We start from the raw sequence: 21,342 nt of genomic DNA on the forward strand, positions 1-21,342 counted from the left end.
ATGACTGGGATTAATCCTGATAGATTTACATATTGTTGTTCAAGATACCTAATGTGTAGGTGGCTCGTTTCGTTTAGTCATTTAGTCGTATCCCGACTCTTCGTGACCCCATGGACCAGAGCACGCCAGGCCCTCCTATCTTCTACTGCCTCCCGGAGTTGTGTCAAATTCATGTTGGTTGCTTCGCAGACACCGTCCAGCCATCTCATCCTTGGCTGCCTACATATTATTAGGAAGGAGGACATCCATCACCAAAGAAGACAAAATATCATGTCTTTTTGCATTAAATTGTATGTGTTAGTTTGTATAAAATTGTATATACTTATACGTAAAGATGCAAAATCCAGTTTTTGTCAGCATCTCACCCAACACAAAAGGAAGACAGGGATCCTTGATCTCTACATCTGCTGAGACAATGATTCAATTGCAGATAGCAACTTGGAGGTCACTGATCTCTCTCCATTAAGGCTCTTTACCTTTAAAACTGATGTGGACCAGACAGTCCTTAAAATAGAGGATCCATTAAATGGAGAACTATTGAAGGATTATCTTCCTCAAAGGAGGGCATATGACCAACTTCTATGTGTAGATTTTCAGCCATCTCCTGGCTTTCCATATGCACAGCTTAGCATTGGTAGAATTTTGAGTGAGTGCCTATCTCAGAAAGAAAAGGAAATACTGCTTTGGAGCCCTGATGGCAGAGAAGTAATTCACAACAAGCAAACAAATGCCAATCTGGAGTACAGTGCAAGCAACATTTTCCTGGGACTCAATAAAATCAATGTAACACACAGTTGCTGTTTGCCCTAAAATTCCTAATTAAAGATCTTGAAAGCCATTTAAACTATTAGATGGAAATATAATATTGATGAGACCAATCTGGCAAATTGGATGGTTAACATGCACGGTTGTTTCTGTTATGGCACTGATATTCGTATGGACATGTTTCTTTTATAATCTTTCTGCTCTAAGATATAAATTAGGCACTTAATCTCAAACATCTGCAGTGTTTGCCAATGTTTCATCAAGGAAAATGGAAAAGATAAGGCTTGGATAACTAAAGCAGGCTTTCTAGATGTGATATGTTTATCTAAGCTTCACAATTTTATTTCTTTAAATCAGTTTGCATTTCATATGTGTTTATATGCAAGCAGTTGGCTAGTTTTATATTGCATTCTGTTAACTGTATTGTGATGCTTCTGATAACAATAAAGGCGGGAAAAAAGAGCATTTAACCACTGAAGCATATTCTTTTCATTTGTCTTGTTTATTATTGCTGATTTTATTCATTACCTGCCTTATCATCTATTTAAACTAACCGTGTTTTCCTTGTTTCATTATGTTTTATCAAGCTCCATTTATTACTTTGGGATAAATGGGATATAGTTACTGGCTTGAATTAATTTCCACAATATATTGGCTGTGTCCTGAATATTTGGCTTCTCCTAGCCTTGCTGTTAGAGTTTTTGGAGGTATTTAGGCGACCATTGTGATAAGTGATAAATGATCATAAAGTCTGCAAAACACACACTCACTTTTATGCTTAAATACAACAGCTGTGGTGTTCTTTATTTTTTTAAAAAATAGGGAAGTTATGTATATATTTTGTAGCGATAATGAGGCTACATCATTAATAGATGTCCATGTTTCTATGCTATTGTATTGATCCTAACATTTACTCTGATCTGGGATATCCAGACTTTTCACTGCAGGAGATATCTGTAACCCAGCAACATTTCCACAATTCCCAGCTGACCCAAATAAAAGTGAGCTGCAAAACATCCATTTTGGTATTTATTGCTTACCATAAAGCAACACTAGTTAGTTGATGATGTCTATCAGGACTTTCCCTCCTTCATGAAAACTCTGTATATAATTTAACAATCCCTTTGAGGAGATACAATATTCACACTAAATGTGTGTGGATAACAAAGTCATTCCTAAAAGCTACATTGCCCTGGTTACTAATATGCTGTGTGTCTGCTGATTATCCTGCTGGTTGCCTGGAATCTCTGTTCCTCATAAATGCAAAGGAAGAAAAGGTGGAGAGAAGGCTCCTGCCCCCATAGTTATATTTAACCCTCTTAACAATATTACGGTGTTACAACCTCCTGACTTGCCCAAGCATTAGAAATTTCAAAGCTATCAGTATACAGCTTGCCTCTTCCTTTAACCTTTGAATTGCAGAGCTGGAAGGGACCCTATGGATCATCGTGTCCAGCCCTTGTAAAGGAGTTGCAATAGAGAACTGAACTCCCACCTTCTGACTCTGCAGCCAAAGACTTAAGCTACTAGAAAAAGCATTAGAAAAGTTATTATTGTTTTGTTCATTACGTTGCTTCCAACTTAAGGCAATGCTAATCTTAGGGCTCAATCACACCTGTCAAAAGAGCCCAAGTTATACTGGTTTGGCTGTTGTTTTAGATTGTGTCATAATTTTCCAGTCACACGACACACTACCAACATCAAGTCATTTGCCCTAGCAATTGGTGTATTTCCTCCTTGCTGTGATGGTTGTTTTAAATTGTACAATGATGTATTACTTCATTCCTTATCATTTGAGCATATATGAACATTGCTGTCAATTTATATCCTTTGTGAAGGGGTTGGGTTTCTGGATGCTGTGGCCACTTCATGGCCACTGTGCTTGTACCCTTAAAAAAATAAAGGATTATCAGTAAATTGCTAGTAGCAGCCACATGTGAATTGCAGAGCTGGAAGGGACCCTATGGATCATCGTGTCCAGCCCTTGTAAAGGAGGCACAATAGAGAATTGAACTCCCACCCTCTGACTCTGCAGCCAAAGACTTAAGCCACTAGAAAAAGCATTAGTTCTTCAACCTTGGTCTATCAGAAAAGCAGTGGAAACAAAGACCAAGTGCTATATCAGATTGCCATATCTGAAAGATGTGGTGGGAAAACACAGGGCAGCGGGAAAAGGAAGGTTTGACTGCTGTCAAACCTGCAGTTCAATGCATTCCAATGGGGGAGAAAAAATTCACCAAAAATTAACGAAGAGTCAGAACAAAGCCAAATTAAGTTTGCAAATGTTTTAGAAGGTGCATTCATGATCCCAAGCATTTAAAACAGTTTTTGAACATTTTAAGACACTTTAAAAATAGCGAAAACGGACATCGCAAAACCTTTGAAATGCATTGAATAGGCTTCAATGCATTCCAATGGGGGAAACATTGTTTCGCTTAGCGATGTTTCCGATGGCGATTTTCGCTTAAGGACGGTAATCTGTTCCCATTGGAACGGATTAACCGGTTTTCAATGCATTCCATTGTGAAATGGTGTTTCGCTTAGCGATGTTTTCCCATAGCAATGTTTTTTTGGGAACCAATTAACATCGTTAAGCGAGGCACCACTGTACCATAGGTGGAGTGGAGTGGATCACACAGAAATAATTCTCACACAGCAAAACAGACATTGAAATTCTGTTGCATATGTTCTGCCTGTGGAAGAGTGAGGACATCACAAGCAGGGGGATTTTTTTTTAAATTGAAGACCTCCTTTCCTTCTGGTTTAAAACAGAAGGAAAAATTATTTAATTACAAAAATTTCCACCTGCCAGTAATGTCATCACTTTTCTCCAGGTGTAATTCATGCAAATTGCTGAATTGGCTCAGCGTTGCAGATAAACAAAGTTTAGATAACTATTGCAAATAAAATGTAAGTATGTTACTTTAGCAATTGCTCTGTGTGCAAAATACACAATCTAGGGGGAGCAGAGCAGGTCGCAGAGGGATTTGTAAAGGAGATAAAGCAAGGGAAACCCCTCTGCTTCATGTTCACAGTGTGGATCTGCTTATGCTTTGCACATCAATGCAAATGGAGTAGGGAATTTTGGGCTTCTGGCAAATCTTCAATTCTGCCCTAAGAAGAAGGGCAGGTTTTGTTGCTTTTTGCAGTTCTACAACTATTTGAGCAGGTTGCTTTACCAATTGCTTTGAGAGCAAAAATAAAACATACTACATTTTAGCACAGTGGTTACACTGCTGTACTGCAGCCCAAACTGTCCTCACGTCCCAGGTTCAATCCCAGGTAGCCAGCTCAAGGTTGACTCAGCCTTCTATCCTTCTGAGGTCGGTAAAATGAGTACCCATCTTGCGGGGGGGGGGGTAATGTGTAGCCTGCGTAATTAACTTGGAAACCGGCCAGAGAGTGCTTTAAGTGCTATGGGGTGGTATATAAGCAGCACAGTACAGTACAGTACTTTTTAAGTACTGTGGCTTAGGTTTTGTTAGTTTCTGAAGTTTTACATCTACTTGCAAACATATTACTTGACTCTATTGTAGTCTTTATTTTCCCTGCATTTGTGCAGTGGATATTTTGGAAGAAGTCATTTCAGTGCTCTATCTTGAATTCATTTTGTCAGTTCCGATTCTTGTAGCGGTAGTGGCTAAACTATGGGGTGCAGCACTGGGCCCTTAATCCTGCTATACATGCAGGGAAATTAAGAAGGTCAGAATACCACCATAATGTGAAACAAACTTATACGTACATGTTTCTGTGCAAATTACATTGATGTGATGTTTCAGGATGCTGTTCAGCTTGTTTGTTGCTGCTTATGTGTTATGGAATCTTCCCAAATTTGATTGCAGTTTTATTTAAATAATATGTTTATTGTTTGACCTTCTGTTGTTTTAATGACCATTGAGACTGCAATAGCTTTAAAATGTAACATGTTATGTCTTTGGATGGGGACAAAACTCTACTGAGTAAAGTTTGAATAAATATTTACATACTGTGCGCTCCTTGACTCAGCCAAAGATTTTGCTTTTCAAACCAGACCTTTCCCCTGTATGTCATGTTTCTTCCACATAACTGAATGAGCTAGGGCCCAAGGTTGTCACGGCAATTTTGTTGCATGTATAAGATACAGTTCTTAATTGTTCAGTTTTACTACACATATAACACATATACTTCCTAGGTTTGGAAGACTCAGTTTGTTCTAAAATTGTTAGGTGTTTGGGCTTTATTAAATTTGAGCCTAGAATCAGTAGTAACAGTTGGGTTGTTATTTCTTGGAATTTGAAAGGCTTTTCTGCCAAAGCTGTTGGTTCAGTTTTTTTTGAGAGTCCTGCTGGAGATTGTCCCAAACAACATTGCTTACTACAAAACCATTCTGTTCTGTAAGTAAGAAAAGTTCCACTTGGCATTCTGACTCATTGTGCAGCAAACACAGCTTTCCTTTTTTCAAATAGCAACCAGCCTTTCCAGCTCTTATCTGGTGTGTGTTTTGATATGCTGTCTTAATCAACCCCATCTGCCCATGGGCTTGCACAGAAATGGAATACAGGAGATACGGATGTCTGTTATCTTCTCTCAATATTTTTTAAAGCTACAATTATCATCACTCCTCCGTACTAACAAGGCTGACATGGCCACTCTACAGGATCTAGAGGACTATAGGTTCTTCACTTTACTATCGCATTGTTCACAGAAACACAGCAACAAAATATGAAAACTGAAAATCTCTTTATTAATCAGAATCCAAAGCCCATGCCTTTATAAAAATTATCACTAAGCAAAGGTACCCATCCCATCTGTTCCCTGTAAACTGCAGCTAGTGTCCCTGTGAAATGAAATCACAGGACAAACATTACAGTTGTTTAGGCTCATAATACCTCCATTAGAAACTGTTCAAGCATAAAATATGAGCAAACAATGGCTTAAGCACATATTAATAACAGGAAATTGATTTCAATGGGTTCCCTCTAGATAGGATGAGTGTTAGATCTGGTCCTACTGTATAACTGATGCTTGGCTATTCATTCAGATCTTTGTTAGCTCCCTTTAATGCTTGAAGATTAAATTGTGAAAAGGCCAAAAGGCCAGTATGTGGAAAATATTACAGAAGGAGCATATTGTTTCTATGGTCCAATAGTGAAATTTTTGCTTTGCTTGCTTAGGTAAAGGTAAAGGTTCCCTTTGACATTTAGTCTAGTCGTGTCCGGCTCTGGGGTGCAGTGCTCATCCCCGTTTTCCAAGCCATAGAGCCAGCGTTCGTCCAAAGAGAGTTTCCGTGGTCATGTGGCCAGTGCGACTAGACAGATGTCAGCTTTGAACTTGTGAGCTATCAGAAGTGCTGTCAAAAGCAATTATGCCATATAAATATTTCTGTTTGTTCAAATTCTGTTGAATTTAGGTAGGTATGCAAAAGATGAAGAGGCTGGGTTAAAACAACAAGACACAGCGGATACTGAAAGAAAGAGGGGAAAAAGAATAGTTAATATATATGCTCTTCCCTCCACCATTTTTTGTAAAAACACCAGTCGGGATGCATCAACTGAGATCACAGAGGATTCTGAACCTGATGTAGCACTTAGCATGTTTTTATGAGAGGTGCTCCCTCAGCTGATGAAACATGGCTGCCTGTTATTGCATGCAGTTTCCTTCAATAACATATTCTGCATTTAGCATGCTTTGTTTCATGACTGATCACAGGCAGATAAACAAAGTCTTAATTTGGAAGTCTGACTGTGGAATCATGTATCTTTGAGGATATATATCTTCGGGGGAAAGATAAAACATAGGAAATATATATGCACCTTATTGTCTGGTTTGACCCATTATCTCCCAACCTCACCACAAACGGTTGGGTTAGGATAAAAATCCAGACTCTGAGTTGGGCAGGACAAAAGTTTTAAAAATTAGAAATCTTACCTTTTCCCAGTTTGTAGCAGCTCAAAGCCTTCACCAATTTTCTCAAAGGGCAGTACATGAGTTATTAAGGTATCTGTGTTAAATTTCTTGTTCATGTAATCAGAAACTAGTTTAGGGAGAGCATCTTTCAACTTCCAGCCTGGAGGAAAACAAAGTACTGTTGGACTTTGCTGGCATATACTGGATAGATGGATGGATGGATTTGCAGGAGATAAATATTGACTCTTTGATATTCATGAAAGTTTTAGAACAGTGATTCCCACTCATTTTTGAGTCTTGACCCCCTTTTAGTTTCCAAGTCATAGCTTCAGTTAGGATGGCACAATGAGCCAGAGGTTCAGAGGAGGCCCTGGCTAACAAACAGTTAACTGATTCTCCATTTTCAGTTGCTTCCAGTTGCAGTGGGAGCAGCTAAACAAACCCTGGAGCCCTCCAAAATCAGGATGTTGTATCATCTGAATAAAAATGCTTTCTCTTCTCTGCCCCCACTGCTCCCAACAAGTCAGAGAATCCAAGGTTGTGATTTGATTACTTTGTGTGGGGGTGGGGGTGGGGGGGTGAGGACAGGGGGAATAAAACAAACCAGAGGATAGAAAGTGCCCGCCTTTGACTGACATGAAATAAACCATGGAGCAAAAGTCTATGGTTTGATTTGTTTGTGACAAGCCAGAGTTCCTGTAATTTTCTGCCTTGTTGTATCATTTTAATCAGACCATAATATCTGTTCACGCTTCCGTGTTCTATCTATCAACACTTTATTTGGGATGCCAAACACAGATTCCATGGCCGGTGATATTTCCAGCCTTTGCATTGTGAGATCACCATGGAAATAAGCCCTTGTTTATATCACTGTTTATCATAGAATCATAGAATGACAGAGAATAATGAAGTTGGAAAGGGCCTATTAGGCCATCAGGTCCAACCCCCTGTTCGGTACAGGAATACAAATCAAAGGATATCTTCCAGATGGCTTTCTAAATTTCTCTTAAAAACCTCCAGAGTTGGAGTACTCACCTCTTGGTTCCATTGTCGTACTGCTCTAACTGCTCTATGCTTCTACAAAGACCCAGTGTGAGATGTCTCTTTATATTGGAAGACCTAAGCTGAGCTATTCATGATAAGACCTTTTGGAGGCCATTAATTAATAGAGTTGCCATAAGTTGGAAGTGACTTAAAGGCATGTAAGAATAACATATATGGCCAAGCAGTTCCAACATACACTGACAGTAGTAGACAATGGTCAAACCACAGGTTACTCTTCATCCTGTTATGGCAGGATGAGCTCCACCCCGTAAAATGATATGCTTGTGTGTATAATGGCAAGTCCCTCATAGTTCTCTAAAACCTCTTATTCTATATTGATAAGGATGGGGGTCATGATTTCAAAAGGACTATCTTGATTCCTGCCCTTATTGCTCTTTGTGATGTCAGTTCACAATGAACTTCTAGCTCAATGCAATGCTTGTGATGCTAGGGAATGGGTACTGGGCCAAGGGAATCCATAGCTTCATCCAGGAACAGAATAAATGTTTCCCAACCTGTCTTTGTATTTGTTCCAGACCTGAGCAGTTTGGGACTGCACATCCTATGTCAGTGAATTCATCATCTGCACATACAGGCAGTTAATTGTCATATGAGCATTTTAACCAAATCCACACCTCCAACCAAGCAGCCTGTGAGTTTCCTCCCTGATATGAGCTGAATAGGAGTGATGGAAAGCTGGGATCCTGCAGGGGGTTCCCCAATCAGCACACAGACTCCATGACCAGCATGACAGGATGAGAGGGCAGTGGCCTATTTGAGATACAAGAAAAACAAGATAAGAATTTGAAAGGATCAAGGAGCAGAATTCTGGACTAGACTGGGCTGAAAGCCAATGCCGATTTTAAGAAGAGCAGACTCACTGAATACTCTAGTTAGAGATACCAAATGGATTCAGGCCCAGGTCTAGTAACTCTTCACATGTTCTTGTGAAGCTGCCTTCCTGATTTCTCCCTCACCTCTTTTATATCAGTGGTTCCCAACCTTGGGTCCTCAGATGTTCTTGGAGTAAAACTCCCAGAAGCCTTCACCACAAGCTGTGCTGACCAGGATTTCTGGGAGTTGCAGTCCAAGAACATCCGAGGACCCAAGGTTGGGAACCACTGTTTTCGACAGTTTCCCCAGGTTAATTGCTTATGAAAGGAGAGCATGTGAAGGGCTAGCTACAAACCATAGCAGTTGGAGAAGAGATCTACCATATGGAATATATGTGATTTTTGAGCTTGAAATATAGGTTAAGAGAACTGGAGGTGGTTGACATTTATCTCATTCAGGGATGGCACTATTAGCCACTTCTCAAGGCCACAGAAACTCAGGACAACAGATCAGTGACAAGAAACAACATTATACAGTGGTGCCTCGCTTAACGAGCGCACTGTTTAACGACGAATCCGCATAGCGACGCTTTTTTGTGATCGCTAATGTGATCGCATTGCGATGTTTTAGATAGGGAAAACATCGCATTGCGATGACCAGTAAGCGTTTTGCTTACCGATCTTCGCATTGCAATGTTTTACAAACAGCTGATCGGTGGTTCCAAAATGGCCGCTGGGTCAACAAAATGACCGCCCGCAGCGTTTTCGCACCCTGCCCTCGCTTACCGGGTGGCAAAAATGGCAGCCGGATGGAGGATTCCCCGCATAGCGGTGAGTTTTTCCCCAATAGGAACACATTAAACGGAGTTTAATGCGCTCCTATGGGTTTCCCCCCCGCATAGCGACGAATCCGGATAGTGACATTAATCCTGGAACGGATTAATGTTGCTATGCGGGGCACCACTGTACATGTAAATAAGGTGTTGCCTCCCAGGTCAGTCAGCTGTCCTTCTTGCTGGATAAGGATGCCTCTTTCTCTCCACTTCCTCCTTGCTCCCATCCAGAGACAGAAACTGAGGGAGGGGCAGTAGAGCAGGGACACTTTTATTTCCATCACAGGTTATCACTGAAGGAGTTGTTGCCAGTGTTGGGCAAGGCTGAAACCCACATTGAGCTAAAGTGACCCACAACTGAAAAGTAGTAGGATGATGCTCCAAGACCAGAGCATCATTTTAATGCTGCTGAGTTATGGATGGTTTCAACATGTTGCTATATTTATCATTCTGAAAAATAACATCCCAGAGTCTTTCAGAGGTATGGAATGGGGGCATATGAAGCATTCTGTACTCTTGTTTTTGAAGTTAGCACACAATATCTGAAGCTATCTTCAGCAACAAAATTAAAAACTGGGAAGATAGTCAAGAGAGACGACATACCTCTGTGTCAATACGTCCAATCGCTTCAAATGCATAATCCACACCAAGACCAGTCATCTCCATGAGCACCTCATTGATGGGCTTCTTGAAATCTTGAGGAGCAATGCACTCAGTGGCTCCTAATTCTTTGGCTTTTGCAAATTTGGACTTGTTGATGTCAACCCCAATGATCCTCGATGCTCCGGCTGTCTTGCAGCCAATGACAACAGACAGACCAATACCTCCCAAGCCAAAGATGGCACAGGTAGAACCAGGCTCAACCTGAAAATCCATATATACAAGAGATCTGTAAGAATGATTTCCAAGGACATATGCAAAGTATAGCAAGATCAGGGTCTGGAGATGTGGGATTGAAATTAAGGTTGACAAAATATGGGGCAGATAGGAAGAAAGCCAATACAGAAACAGAATTCAGTGAAGATATAGTTTCCACAGGCCACCATCATGATGTAGTGGTCAGAATAGTGGGCTGAGATATAGGGGATCCAGGTTCAATTCCCTGCTGAAGTATGAAAGATCACTGGGTGATCTTCAACCAGTCACTCAATCTCAGTTTGTCCTCCCTCACAAAGTTGTTCTGAGAGTTAGACAGTAAGGTGAGTAGCAGTGTATGCTTCTCTGAGTTCCTTGGAAGAAAGCTGAGTAATGCATAATGAACAGAGTAAAAGAAGACATAGGATAGAGCAGTGGTCCCCAACCTTGGGCCTCCAGATGTTCTTGGACAACAACTCCCAGAAGCCTTTACCACCATCTCTGCTGGCCAGGATTTTTGGGAGTTGAAGTCTAAGAACATCTGGAGACCCAAGGTTGGGGACCACTGGAATAGAGGATACAGCAGGAGTGCTGGAATACAGCTAACCAGATCAGGCATAGCTTAGGGCTGGGATTGTGGAAAGGCAGTTTGGGAGTTATTAGTCAATCTCTGGGTGACTGGCATGGGTTTCTGACCTGTGTATCTGAAAATTATAAGCCACTTTAGAAAACCCACCTACCCAACAGTAGCAATAAAATATATTTGTTCACTCAGATAAGGGTCCTGAATTGAAGGATGCCTGGAGCGGCCAATGTGTTTGTTTGAAAAGATAGTGCCGATTCAGTTCTAGTACTGAAAAAACATGACCAGCATCAGAAAGTGCTTACAGCTACTCTGTTTGTTTATGCAAAGTAGGCTGTTTGGTTGATGAGTTCTATGATTAATGGTTGCTCAGACTTGGAAATGAAAACAGAAAGGCAGGTGGCTGGTAAGTGGGCTGGCAAGTGGGCTGTACAAAAAAAATGCATGGGCCATATAAGTGCTGGTCTCCTCAGAATGGGCCAGGCCGAAGTACCTGACTCATTGATCACAGTCAGGTACAGTAGGACCACCATATCTGTGGGATCAGTATCCATGATTTCACTTATGCAGAGTCTGAAAAATTTAAAAATATTAAAATAAAAAAATTCAGAAAAACTATTTTCATATGTATTACCAGAACTGGCCACTAGAAGGTGCCAGAGACAGTTCTATGAATTATTTATTTATTTATTTATTTATTTATTTATTTATTTATTTATTCATTCATTCATTCATTCATTCATTCATTTATTTATTTATTTATTTATTTATTTATTTATTTATTTATTCATTTATTCATTCATTCATTCATTCATTCATTCATTCATTCATTCATTCATTCATTCATTCATTTAACTTATATGCCGCCCACTCTACCCAAAGGTCTCTGGGCGGCTTAGTGAATAATACATAGTATGGTCTCTGGAAGGGACGTGGTGGTGCTGCGGGCTAAACCGCAGAAGCCTGTGCTGCAGGGTCAGAAGACTAAGCAGTCGTAAGATCAAATCCACGCGACGGAGTGAGCTCCCGCCGCTTGTCCCAGCTCCCGCCAACCTAGCGGTTCGAAAGCATGCAAATGCAAGTAGATAAATAGGGACCACCTCGGTGGGAAGGTAACAGTGTTCCGTGTCTAAGTCGCACTGGCCATGTGACCACGGAAGATTGTCTTCGGACAAACGCTGGCTCTATGGCTTGGAAACGGGGATGAGCACCGCCCCCTAGAGTCGAACACGACTGGACAAAAATTGTCAAGGGGAACCTTTACCTTTACCTATGGTCTCTGGAACCTCCTGTAGCGCATGTGAAAATATTTTTTCTGTGTTTTTCCCTTTTATTATTTTATATATACACACAAAGTGTTTGCTATCATGCAGAGTTTTCATTACGGACATGGGGGTCCTACTATATTGTTAGCAGAGTGCAAGGAGAAACTAGTCTTACCACTACACAATACTTCACTGTGAAATTATAATAACCTTTGAACTGCAGAGCTGCAAGGGACCTATGGATCATTGAGTCCAGCTTGTCTCAAAGAGGCTCAGTGGGGAATTGAACTCCCAACCGTCTCTGTAGCTAGAGACGTAAGCCACTGAGTTATCCAGCCATTCAGACCCTGCAGACCCAGACCTTTGACGCCTGGTTGGCTCTGGAGAGTAACATTGCCTGGAGCAGGAGCAGTACAGGCTGCTCAGTTGTGGTGACACTGCTGCACTTTACCAATCCGGTCACTTCGCCACAATAGGCATACACATTGTTTTCTAATGGGATCATTTGCTTGTGGTGCTAGAAAGAAAAGAGCTTAAAGTTGACCCAAGAAGGCTTATGTCTGCTCAATCATAGCCTAGGACAGGGGTAAGCAAAATGTGTTGTTGGCCTCCTTCTCCCAGATACTCTCGTTAACATAGCCAGTGATTAGAAACAGTGGGAGTTGACATCCAATGATATCTAAAGAGCCTCACTTTCCCTAGCCGGTGTCCAGAGCAGTGGTTCTTGGACTACAACTCCCAAAAATCCTGGCCGGCATAGCTAGTGGTGAAGGTTTCTGGGACTTGTAGTCAAAGAATAGCTGGGGACCCAAGATTAGGAACCATTGATCCAGAAAGATCAGTGGTACCTTCTGCCCATCCGCACAATGTTTTATTTCATCGTTTTCTGTTTCCTTCTTCTGTGTGTTGGATTATAGCTGTAGTGAGTGTGGGTGTTTGGCCAACATCTCTGGAAAGCACCAACTTGTGGAAGGCTGTTCTAGAACAGCTTAAACCAATGAGAGCAGAATAGCTCAAGCCATTCTGCTTGTATCTTGAAGACGTTCAGGAAAAGTGATTCTTGCAAGGGCCCACCACCAGTATTAAGAAACCACAGTCTTATGGGAAAAAGTTACTTCTTTAAATTACTACTCCCAGCATCTCAAAGCAGTGGCCAAGGAAGTAACTTCTGCTGTCTCTGGGAAGCAGGCACCCAAGATTGTTACCTTAGCGGTATTGATAGCAGCACCATAACCAGTGGGGAAGGCACAGCCAAAGAGGCAGACTTTATCCAGCGGAGCCTCATCACTGATTTTTACAATGGAAGCTTCAGGCAAAACTGTGTATTCAGAGAAGGTACTTGTCCACAGGAAGTGATAAACCTGTTTTCCTCTACAGGTGAACCTGTTAGTCTTGTCTGGCATCCAGTTTTGAAAAGATCCCTGGAAGCTAAATGGTGGGAGATTCAGACAGGTCAGTATTATTGGCTGGGCTAAAAAATCATTGTCACTGTTATTGGGAAACACAAATGGATAATGAAAGATGTCACTAGCAGTACAGCAGAGTAGAGACTCATAGGGTTGAAACAGTAGGGCCTTTTTATTAGTAGGGGTGATGATGTGATTTAGCTCACTCCATCCACCAATTCCCTCTTTCATATACAAACCTTACAGCAGCTAAAATGGAGGGATGGGTTCTCCCAACAACAGGGTACAGTATCTTTCTTAGAACATAAAGTATTTGGGAAGTGAGGTTGCTCTTGTATAGGAAACAAAGACACATTCGCTTCATGGTTGAGATGTGCTAGACATCAGAAGAACTTACTGGTTCTTGAGGCAATAATTAGTTTTTGGACTCAAGCAGCAGTCACATTCTCCACACTGAGGCAGGCAAAGAGGAATTACTTTATCACCTTGTAGGGGAGAGAGAAAAAAATACAATAGTGGCATATTTGGTATATTAAAATTCCAAATTGCTGAGCAGCTAAATTCAAAGATTTAGGAAATTTTCTTTAAATATAAATTTTTTAAAAAAGCCAAGTCTGTTCCATATCAATAAAACATGACAAATTCCTTTTGGCTTAATTTTAACTTAGGTTATTTAAAATTCTAGGCCAGTTTTGTGGCAGTTCCTTAAAAGTGATTTGCCTAGGTGAGTAACGGCAAAAGAAGCATTTTTGTGTCTGTGTATTTCCCTGCAACAAATTGCTCCAGAAATCTTTTTGGTGACCAAGTTGCAACTAGTTGTACTAATGTATTGCTCTGTTGGCCTCCACCCACTCATCCAAGGCTGTGGGAAATGAAATATGGAATAATTTTAGGTGCATTAAGCACCTTCTTCTTCCCTGCTATTTGCTCTAATTTGTAATCATTTATTTGGCATATGAGTATATCAGCCCTTCTTGTACCTGTTCTCTGGGCAGCTAACAGAACTGAAAACTGCTCTGTTACAGCCCTTTGCATCATAGATGAAGAACTGGTGCATGAGCCCTCCAGAATGTAACAAGCTACTGTTCCCATCATCCCTCCAATAGTGAAATATGAGATGTGGAGGGAGAATGGGACATGGAGGCCAAGAACAAATTGAGGACCACCACTGTTTCCCAGCAATACTTTACATGATGTGCTGTCTAATACTAAGGCGCATCTTAATTTCTCACCTGCTTCACTCTTACCTGGCTTTACACAGGTGACTCCTGGTCCAACACTCTCAACAATTCCAGCTCCTTCATGGCCTGCAATAACTGGGTAGCTTATGTTAGGGAAAAAACCTTTCAGGACATGATCATCAGTTCGACAGATCCCAGTAGCCACTATCTGTGTGAACAGAACAGTAGGTTGCAAATGGTTACCATCCCCATAAACATGTCATTTGTGTGGACGGACACTCCATTACTTTAGATAGGAGTCTTGAAAGCTGAATTAAAGGCACAGATCCCTTTCTACCATTGTCACTGAATTTACTACAGGAAAGCAAAGAAACAGATATTTGGTTGTGCTCTGAGGAGAGAAAGGGAGTTTTCACTTGCAAATCAGAACCAGCAGCTGATGCAGCTAGTAAAAAAGGAAAGGAAAAAAGAGACTAGGGGATTCAACACAACTCCACCCCTGACATTGTGGTAACTCCAAAGGTGGCAGCAACCTCTCCTGGTGAGCATGACCACATTATGTTTGTTGTTTCCGTATTTGTACTGCTTTGACCCAGGATCAAATGATAAATCAGAGAGCAGATCATTAGAACCTGAAAACAGGCTAGCATTTCAAAGATACGATTCTGGCAGAGTTTTGCACCTGAGCAAAACTGATAAAGCTCACGTTCATTTCCTGATGGCCAATCATAAAACTCCTGTTTTGACAAACAGATGTCTTTCAGCACTTAAGGAATTCCCACTTGGAGCAACATGCCACCTGTACTGCATATTTTCATCCTCAGTTCATACCTGACAACAGTTGTCTTAGATCAGATCCAGTTAAGACCTATTATAATCTAAGCCATTACTCTTGCATCCATTGCCGCCTTACCCTATGTCTTCATAATTTAGGTGCCAGATGTTTATGCACTGCAGAAATAATTCATATTAAACAGAGAGGGGGAAACTTCCCCTTTTTGATCAAGAGCTTTTACCTTCACTCTGATTTCACCACTTCTTGGAGGTGCCACCTCCACCTCTTCAACAGAAGGCGTTTTGCCAGCTTCCCAGATTATCGCTGCCTTGCATTTAATGACCTGCATACACACATGACATTGGAAACAGAAGTAGGTGAGATGAAAATTCAAAAGTGTCCGTCACAATGGTTTCAGTGAGAGATCCGTCTCCTAGAAACTGGAGTGGTAATACAACTGCTGAACCAGAACTGAAACAGGGCCAGAATGCAGTGGCCCCTTCAGACAGCTGATTCTGAATTTCCTGAAATGGCAGCATTGGCTAGTTATTCACTTTCTTGTTGTTGTTGTTGTTTAGTCGTTTAGTCGTGTCCGACTCTTCGTGACCGCATAGACCAGAGCACGCCAGGCCCGCCTATTTTCCACTGCCTCCCGGAGGTCTGTCAATTTCATGTTGGTTGCTTCGCAGACACTGTCCAGCCATCTCATCCTCAGTCGTCCCCTTCTCCTCTTGCCGTCACACTTTCCTAACATCAAGGTCTTTTCCAAGGAGTCTTCTCTTCTCATCAGATGGCCAAAGTACTGGAGCCTCAGCTTCAGGATCTGTCCTTCCAATGAGCACTCAGGGTTGATTTCCTTTAGAATTGATAGGTTTGTTCTCCTTGCAGTCCAGGGGACTCTCAAGAGCCTCCTCCAGCACCACAATTCAAAGGCATCATTTTGTTCCATTTTGGATTCACTTTCTTACCATTGTATTTTACCACCACAGATCAGGACATCTGCTGGTAACATTTTCTCCCTCATGGGCCAAGATATCTAGCATTTTTATTTTTCAGTGCTCTAATGTATGTATCACCTGCCCTTGCTTTTGTAGAGCATATGTTCAGCCAGCAAAAAGTACTGGGTTCCGTTTTCTTGATCCCTCCCACAAAGCATCTGAGCATCAAAACTGAGGCAAGGCTCAGTTAACATTTTGAAGGATGTTTAGCATGTTTGTCCTACAGCAATGGGATTTCCTCAGAGTTCCATACGTGAACAATCAAGCTCACATATTAAGCCTGTGTTTGCTTCCCAATGACCGATCATAAAGCAAAACAAGTTAATTTACATGACATGGAGGTGGCAAAGCTTGTGCTAGTGTAACCCTTATGGATTATTTGGTTCAGTCCAACCAGTGGGATAATTTTAAAAAGTTCTGTGTTTCAAGATTTCAGCTGAGAAAGAGTGGGATAGCTAAAGGGGCAGAAGCTGCTGTTTTCCTGGACACTGATAAGGCCTTTACTACCTTGGTTTAAGGTTCTAAAGATAGTATACTTGGAGCTGTTTTGTTTATGTTGCAGATTTCCTGCCTCAATCAATAAATATATCTGGGACCTTGTTCTTTCTTGGCTTCAGAGAGACATTTCCATTCTTCCTCGTTTCTTCAAGCAACTCCTGCTTTGGTGCTGATGAAAACTACTCAGAGTGTAGAAATTGTAGCATTTACTTTGGGGCTGGCTGGGTTTGTATCACTACTGTTTTGTTATTTAAAAAAACATTTTTATAACGTTTGGGTTTGCAAAACTTTTATTGTTTTTAAAATTGTAATGCCGCTCAGAGTAGACCTTTGGTCTAGGTGGGTGGGGTAGAAGTCTAATAAAATAAAAATAAAATAAAATAAATAATACTCTTTTTTAAAAAAATAGTCCTATAGAACCAGAAAGTGTTAATACTAGAGCAAGCAGATATGTTTTAATGCTTAAAGGGATTTGGTTTTCTAGTGCATCACATTTAGTTTGACCATGAGATGTAGCTGAGAATGATCGCCTGAGGGGCTAAGTTCATTTGAGTTGAGGAACCTCTAGCCTGGCTGAGATTGATAGTAATTTGAGTTCAACAGCATCTGCAAGGTGACAGGGTTTCTGCCCATGTGGTCTGTGAACTCCATTTGTTTGTAGTAATTTTAAACAAACAGTTAAGCAAGCCATTTAATCATTCCAAATAGGCATTGAAATGCTGTCTTCTAGGGCAGGAACCTCAGGGGACGCAGACTCTGCCCCTAGTTCTCTAAATCGTCAGCTGTCTTCTGCATGCTGACAAAAATATCTGGATATCTGATGTGGAATGAAATCATTCTAATTCTGGAGCTCCCCTTGATCAAACCCACTAGCACAGTCTGGGAAGAACTTTATTTGCACGCAATCCTAACTCCTCACAACCTTCTGTTCTCCTCTGATTTGATAAAGAAGTATATGGTGGTGCGAGCAGCTTCTGATAAAGCTGCTCTACATGTAGGGAATAACCTCCAGGAAAAGCCAGAATCTCCTGAATATGAATAGGAGAAGGGGCAAATTCCACTCATTCACTCTGCTTACCTGCCTTTCTGTGTGCTGTTGTAAAGATTATTAAAGATAGTAGCAAACTATGTAGACTTTAGAAGTAGAATACAATAGGACCCAGTATCTGTGGAATCAGTGTTCGCATTTTCATTTATCCACTGTCTTAAAATATTAAAAATATTAAAAGAAAAAACCCAGAAAAACTATTTTCAAATGTATTACCAGAACCGGCCACTACAGGGAGCTAGAGACCATGCTATAAGAAGCCACTGGCAATGGTGCGGCTAAAAAATATTGTAAATAAATAAATAAATAAATAAATAAATACATAAATACATAAATACATAAATAAATAAATAATTGTTAATGAAGAATACATAACATGGTCTCTGCTGCCGTCTTTTGGCCAGATGTGGTAATGCATGTGAAAATTTTTTTGGGTTCCCGCCCCTTTTACCATGCTGTCTATCCATCTAAGTATTTGCTATTATTCACGGTTTTCAGTATCCACAGTGGGGCTTGGAACCACTCCCCAGTGGATATGGCGGTCCTGCTCTATAACAGCTTCCTTCCTCTCAGCATCTGCCCTGTCTTTGTACTCGTCCAGCAACTGAGATCCATTATTTCTGTCTCTGTTTATGAAAACTAATCAAAGTGAAACATCTGGATTCCACTTTTGCTGGCAAGCAACCAACAGGAAAACAGAAGGAAGGAATGAATAGGACCTGAGGGCAGTGGAGATACTCTGGGATGATTTGAACTTCCTTTGGTTAAAAGAAAAATATGTGACTCAGTCTATCCAAGTCTTGAGGAGTACTTCCCACATTTTTAATTAATGTGGGAGAAATTGATCTGGCTCTGCTTCTCCCCTTCAAGGGCCCAGAACCTTCTGGAATAATCTGTAGGTCCCTTGGTCCCATCTGCCCTTCCTCATTGGGTGGCCTAGGTTGCCCTCTGAAGGGGGCATGATACACACTCCCAGTATTAAGACAGCTGGCGTGTCAGGGAGAAGGCAAATCCAGGGCTAGATTGGCTGTGTTGTCCTCTTTTCCAGAAAATAATGCTGTATTTGAAGCTACAGTATCTTCCATTTGAAGGGCTGCCTGATCCAAGCTGAGCTTAAGGATAAAAAAGACATAAGAAGGAAGAACAAGAGCCTTAAAGTTGCCATGTCATCAACAATTTCTATATGGTCAACAGATTGAGCACTCATAAGCATACTCATCCTGAAAAATTTTGTATTGAGATTCTGGCTGTAATGAGGGCTGCCAGCCCTGTTTTCGAGTCAGGGATGTTAAGGATGTTTCAAGACTATAATATTAAACCTTCTTATGCTGAAACAGAAGACTATCTTGCTATGATGTTGCCAACAGCCAAATTCTGCTCTTTCTTATCCTTTTTCTCAAAATTCTTTCACAAGACAATCAGAGAGACTGCTTTCAATGAAGTAGCTGTGATCGTCTGTACAAGCATATAGACAAACAAAGACAAAATAAGAGATAAAAATGTTGAAGGCTAATTGTTGTATTTTAATGTGGGTGTTTGTGGATCAAGTCCACTTCCTGAGATATACTGTGGACCCTCTACTTACGGAATTAATCCGTATTGGAACAGTGGCTGCAGGTCAAAAAGTCTGTAGGTCGAGGCTCCATTGACCTACAATGCATTGAAAATCAATTAATCCGTAACCGGCCGTTTTTGTTCCATTTTGTTTTTTTCCCGATCTGTAGGTCGATTCTCCGGCTGCAAGTCGAACCTAAATTTTGCGGCCAGAGAAGTCTGTAACTCGAAAAGTCTGCAAGTGGAGCAATCTGTAAGTCGAGGGTCCACCGTAAGAGTGAGACTGTATATTTGCCTTGTATAAATAAGGCAGTTGTATAGTCTCACCCTCATGTCTAATGAAGTGGACTTGATCCACAAAAACTCACATTAAAATATAGCAGTTAGTCTCTAAGGTGTCACAATCTCTCCCTCTCTCTCTTGTCATCTAGCAGAGAAACTACTGATTTATAGTGTAATAATTGTAACCATTTTCATCTTGTTTTAGGATGCTCATGATTTTTCATATTCACATTCCCTGCAAAAGCGCTATTAAGTCAGTGAGAATCGCTTTGCGCATGTGAGCAGATGAAATGAAAGAACACATGTAAGGCACCCTGATGAGTTATTGGTGAAGGTAATATTTGCACTTGAAACCTCTTGGTTAACAGTTCCTGCGCACAATGCAACAGTTCTCAGCATCATCTGAAACATCAAAGCTACTATTCCTATTTTCCTTCATGTACTGTGGGCTAAACCGCAGAAGCCTGTGCTGCAGGGTCAGAAGACCAAGCAGTCGTAAGATCGAATCCACGCGACGGAGTGAGCGCCCATTGCTTGTCCCAGCTCCCGCCAACCTAGCAGTTCGAAAGCATGCAAATGCGAGTAGATAAATAGGTACCATCTCGGTGGGAAGGTAAACAGCGTTCCGTGTCTAAATCACACTGGCCATGTGACCACGGAAAGATTGTCTTCGGACAAACGCTGGCTCTATGGCTTGAAGAGTGGGATGAGCGCCGCCCCCTAGAGTCGGACACGACTGGACAAAAATTGTCAAGGGGAACCTTTACCTTTACCTATATCAAGTAGGCTTTTGATTCTCCAAGAGGGGAATAAAGTATTCTCAAAGGCTTTCATGGCTGGGATCTAATGGTTGTTGTGAGTTTTTCGGGCTCTTTGGCCGTGTTCTGAAGGTTGTTCTTCCTAACGTTTCGCCAGTCTCTGTGGCCGGCATCTTCAGAGGACAGGAGTAGGAACTCTATTCATGCTCTGTCCTCTGAAGATGCCAGCTACAGGGACTGGAGAAACATTAGGAAGAACAACTTTCAGAACACGGCCAAGGAGCCAAAAAACCCCACAACAACCAGGGGAATAAAGCTTCACAGGTTTACTTTTACAACATATCGTGAGTCAGTTTATTCAGAAGTCACAGAGCCCTTCTATATGAAACGGATAGTTACTAACCCTTGGCTCTTTCATTTTAGAATGGATCTAATACCCACAGGCGCGGAAACGTTGGCAAAAACTTTTGTATAGATTTAGATGGCACCAGAGATGGGGAAAGTTACTTTTTTGCGCTGCACAGAACACCCCAAGAAAGTATGCTGGCTAGCCGTGCTGGTTAGGGAATTTGACGACTCTTAGTTCAAAAAGGAGCAATCTTCCTTACCTTCCCTGCAGTTGCCATCTGTGCCAGGATCGTGACTTTCTCTCTGCAGTCTTTTTCAAAAGACTTGCGCTGATCCCTTTGGCTCTGACAAGAATACAAAGATAACCAGAAAACTTTTTATATCAACCCGTGTGGCACACACATTTCATAATCTATGATAAGTGAGCAGG

At 41.3% G+C, this 21,342-nt stretch overlaps 1 protein-coding gene across 1 annotated transcript; it reads right to left on the bottom strand.

The window, feature by feature from the left end:
* Positions 1-6,050: 6,050 nt before the first annotated feature.
* Positions 6,051-21,329, bottom strand: LOC110083976 (alcohol dehydrogenase 1). Its single transcript, XM_020802929.3, has 9 exons — positions 21,173-21,329; positions 15,668-15,769; positions 14,718-14,859; positions 13,868-13,955; positions 13,270-13,492; positions 9,965-10,225; positions 8,331-8,466; positions 6,673-6,811; positions 6,051-6,208 (listed from the first exon to the last, which is right to left on the bottom strand). Exons 1-9 carry the CDS (start codon positions 21,188-21,190, stop codon positions 6,184-6,186), a joined length of 1,134 nt encoding a protein of 377 aa, XP_020658588.1. The 5' UTR covers positions 21,191-21,329; the 3' UTR covers positions 6,051-6,183.
* Between the last annotated feature and the right edge of the window lie 13 nt (positions 21,330-21,342).

This window comes from Pogona vitticeps, chromosome 5 (genome assembly GCF_051106095.1).
Source record: "Pogona vitticeps strain Pit_001003342236 chromosome 5, PviZW2.1, whole genome shotgun sequence".
Lineage (NCBI taxonomy): Eukaryota > Metazoa > Chordata > Lepidosauria > Squamata > Agamidae > Pogona > Pogona vitticeps.

Coding starts and splice junctions, on each gene's coding strand:
- LOC110083976 (XM_020802929.3), bottom strand. Junction 13,956..14,717: donor AGTCACCTGTGTAAAGCCAG/GTAAGAGTGAAG, acceptor CTCCCCTACAAG/GTGATAAAGTAATTCCTCTT. Junction 6,812..8,330: donor CACAGGCTGCTTGGTTGGAG/GTGTGGATTTGG, acceptor GTTTTCCTCCAG/GCTGGAAGTTGAAAGATGCT.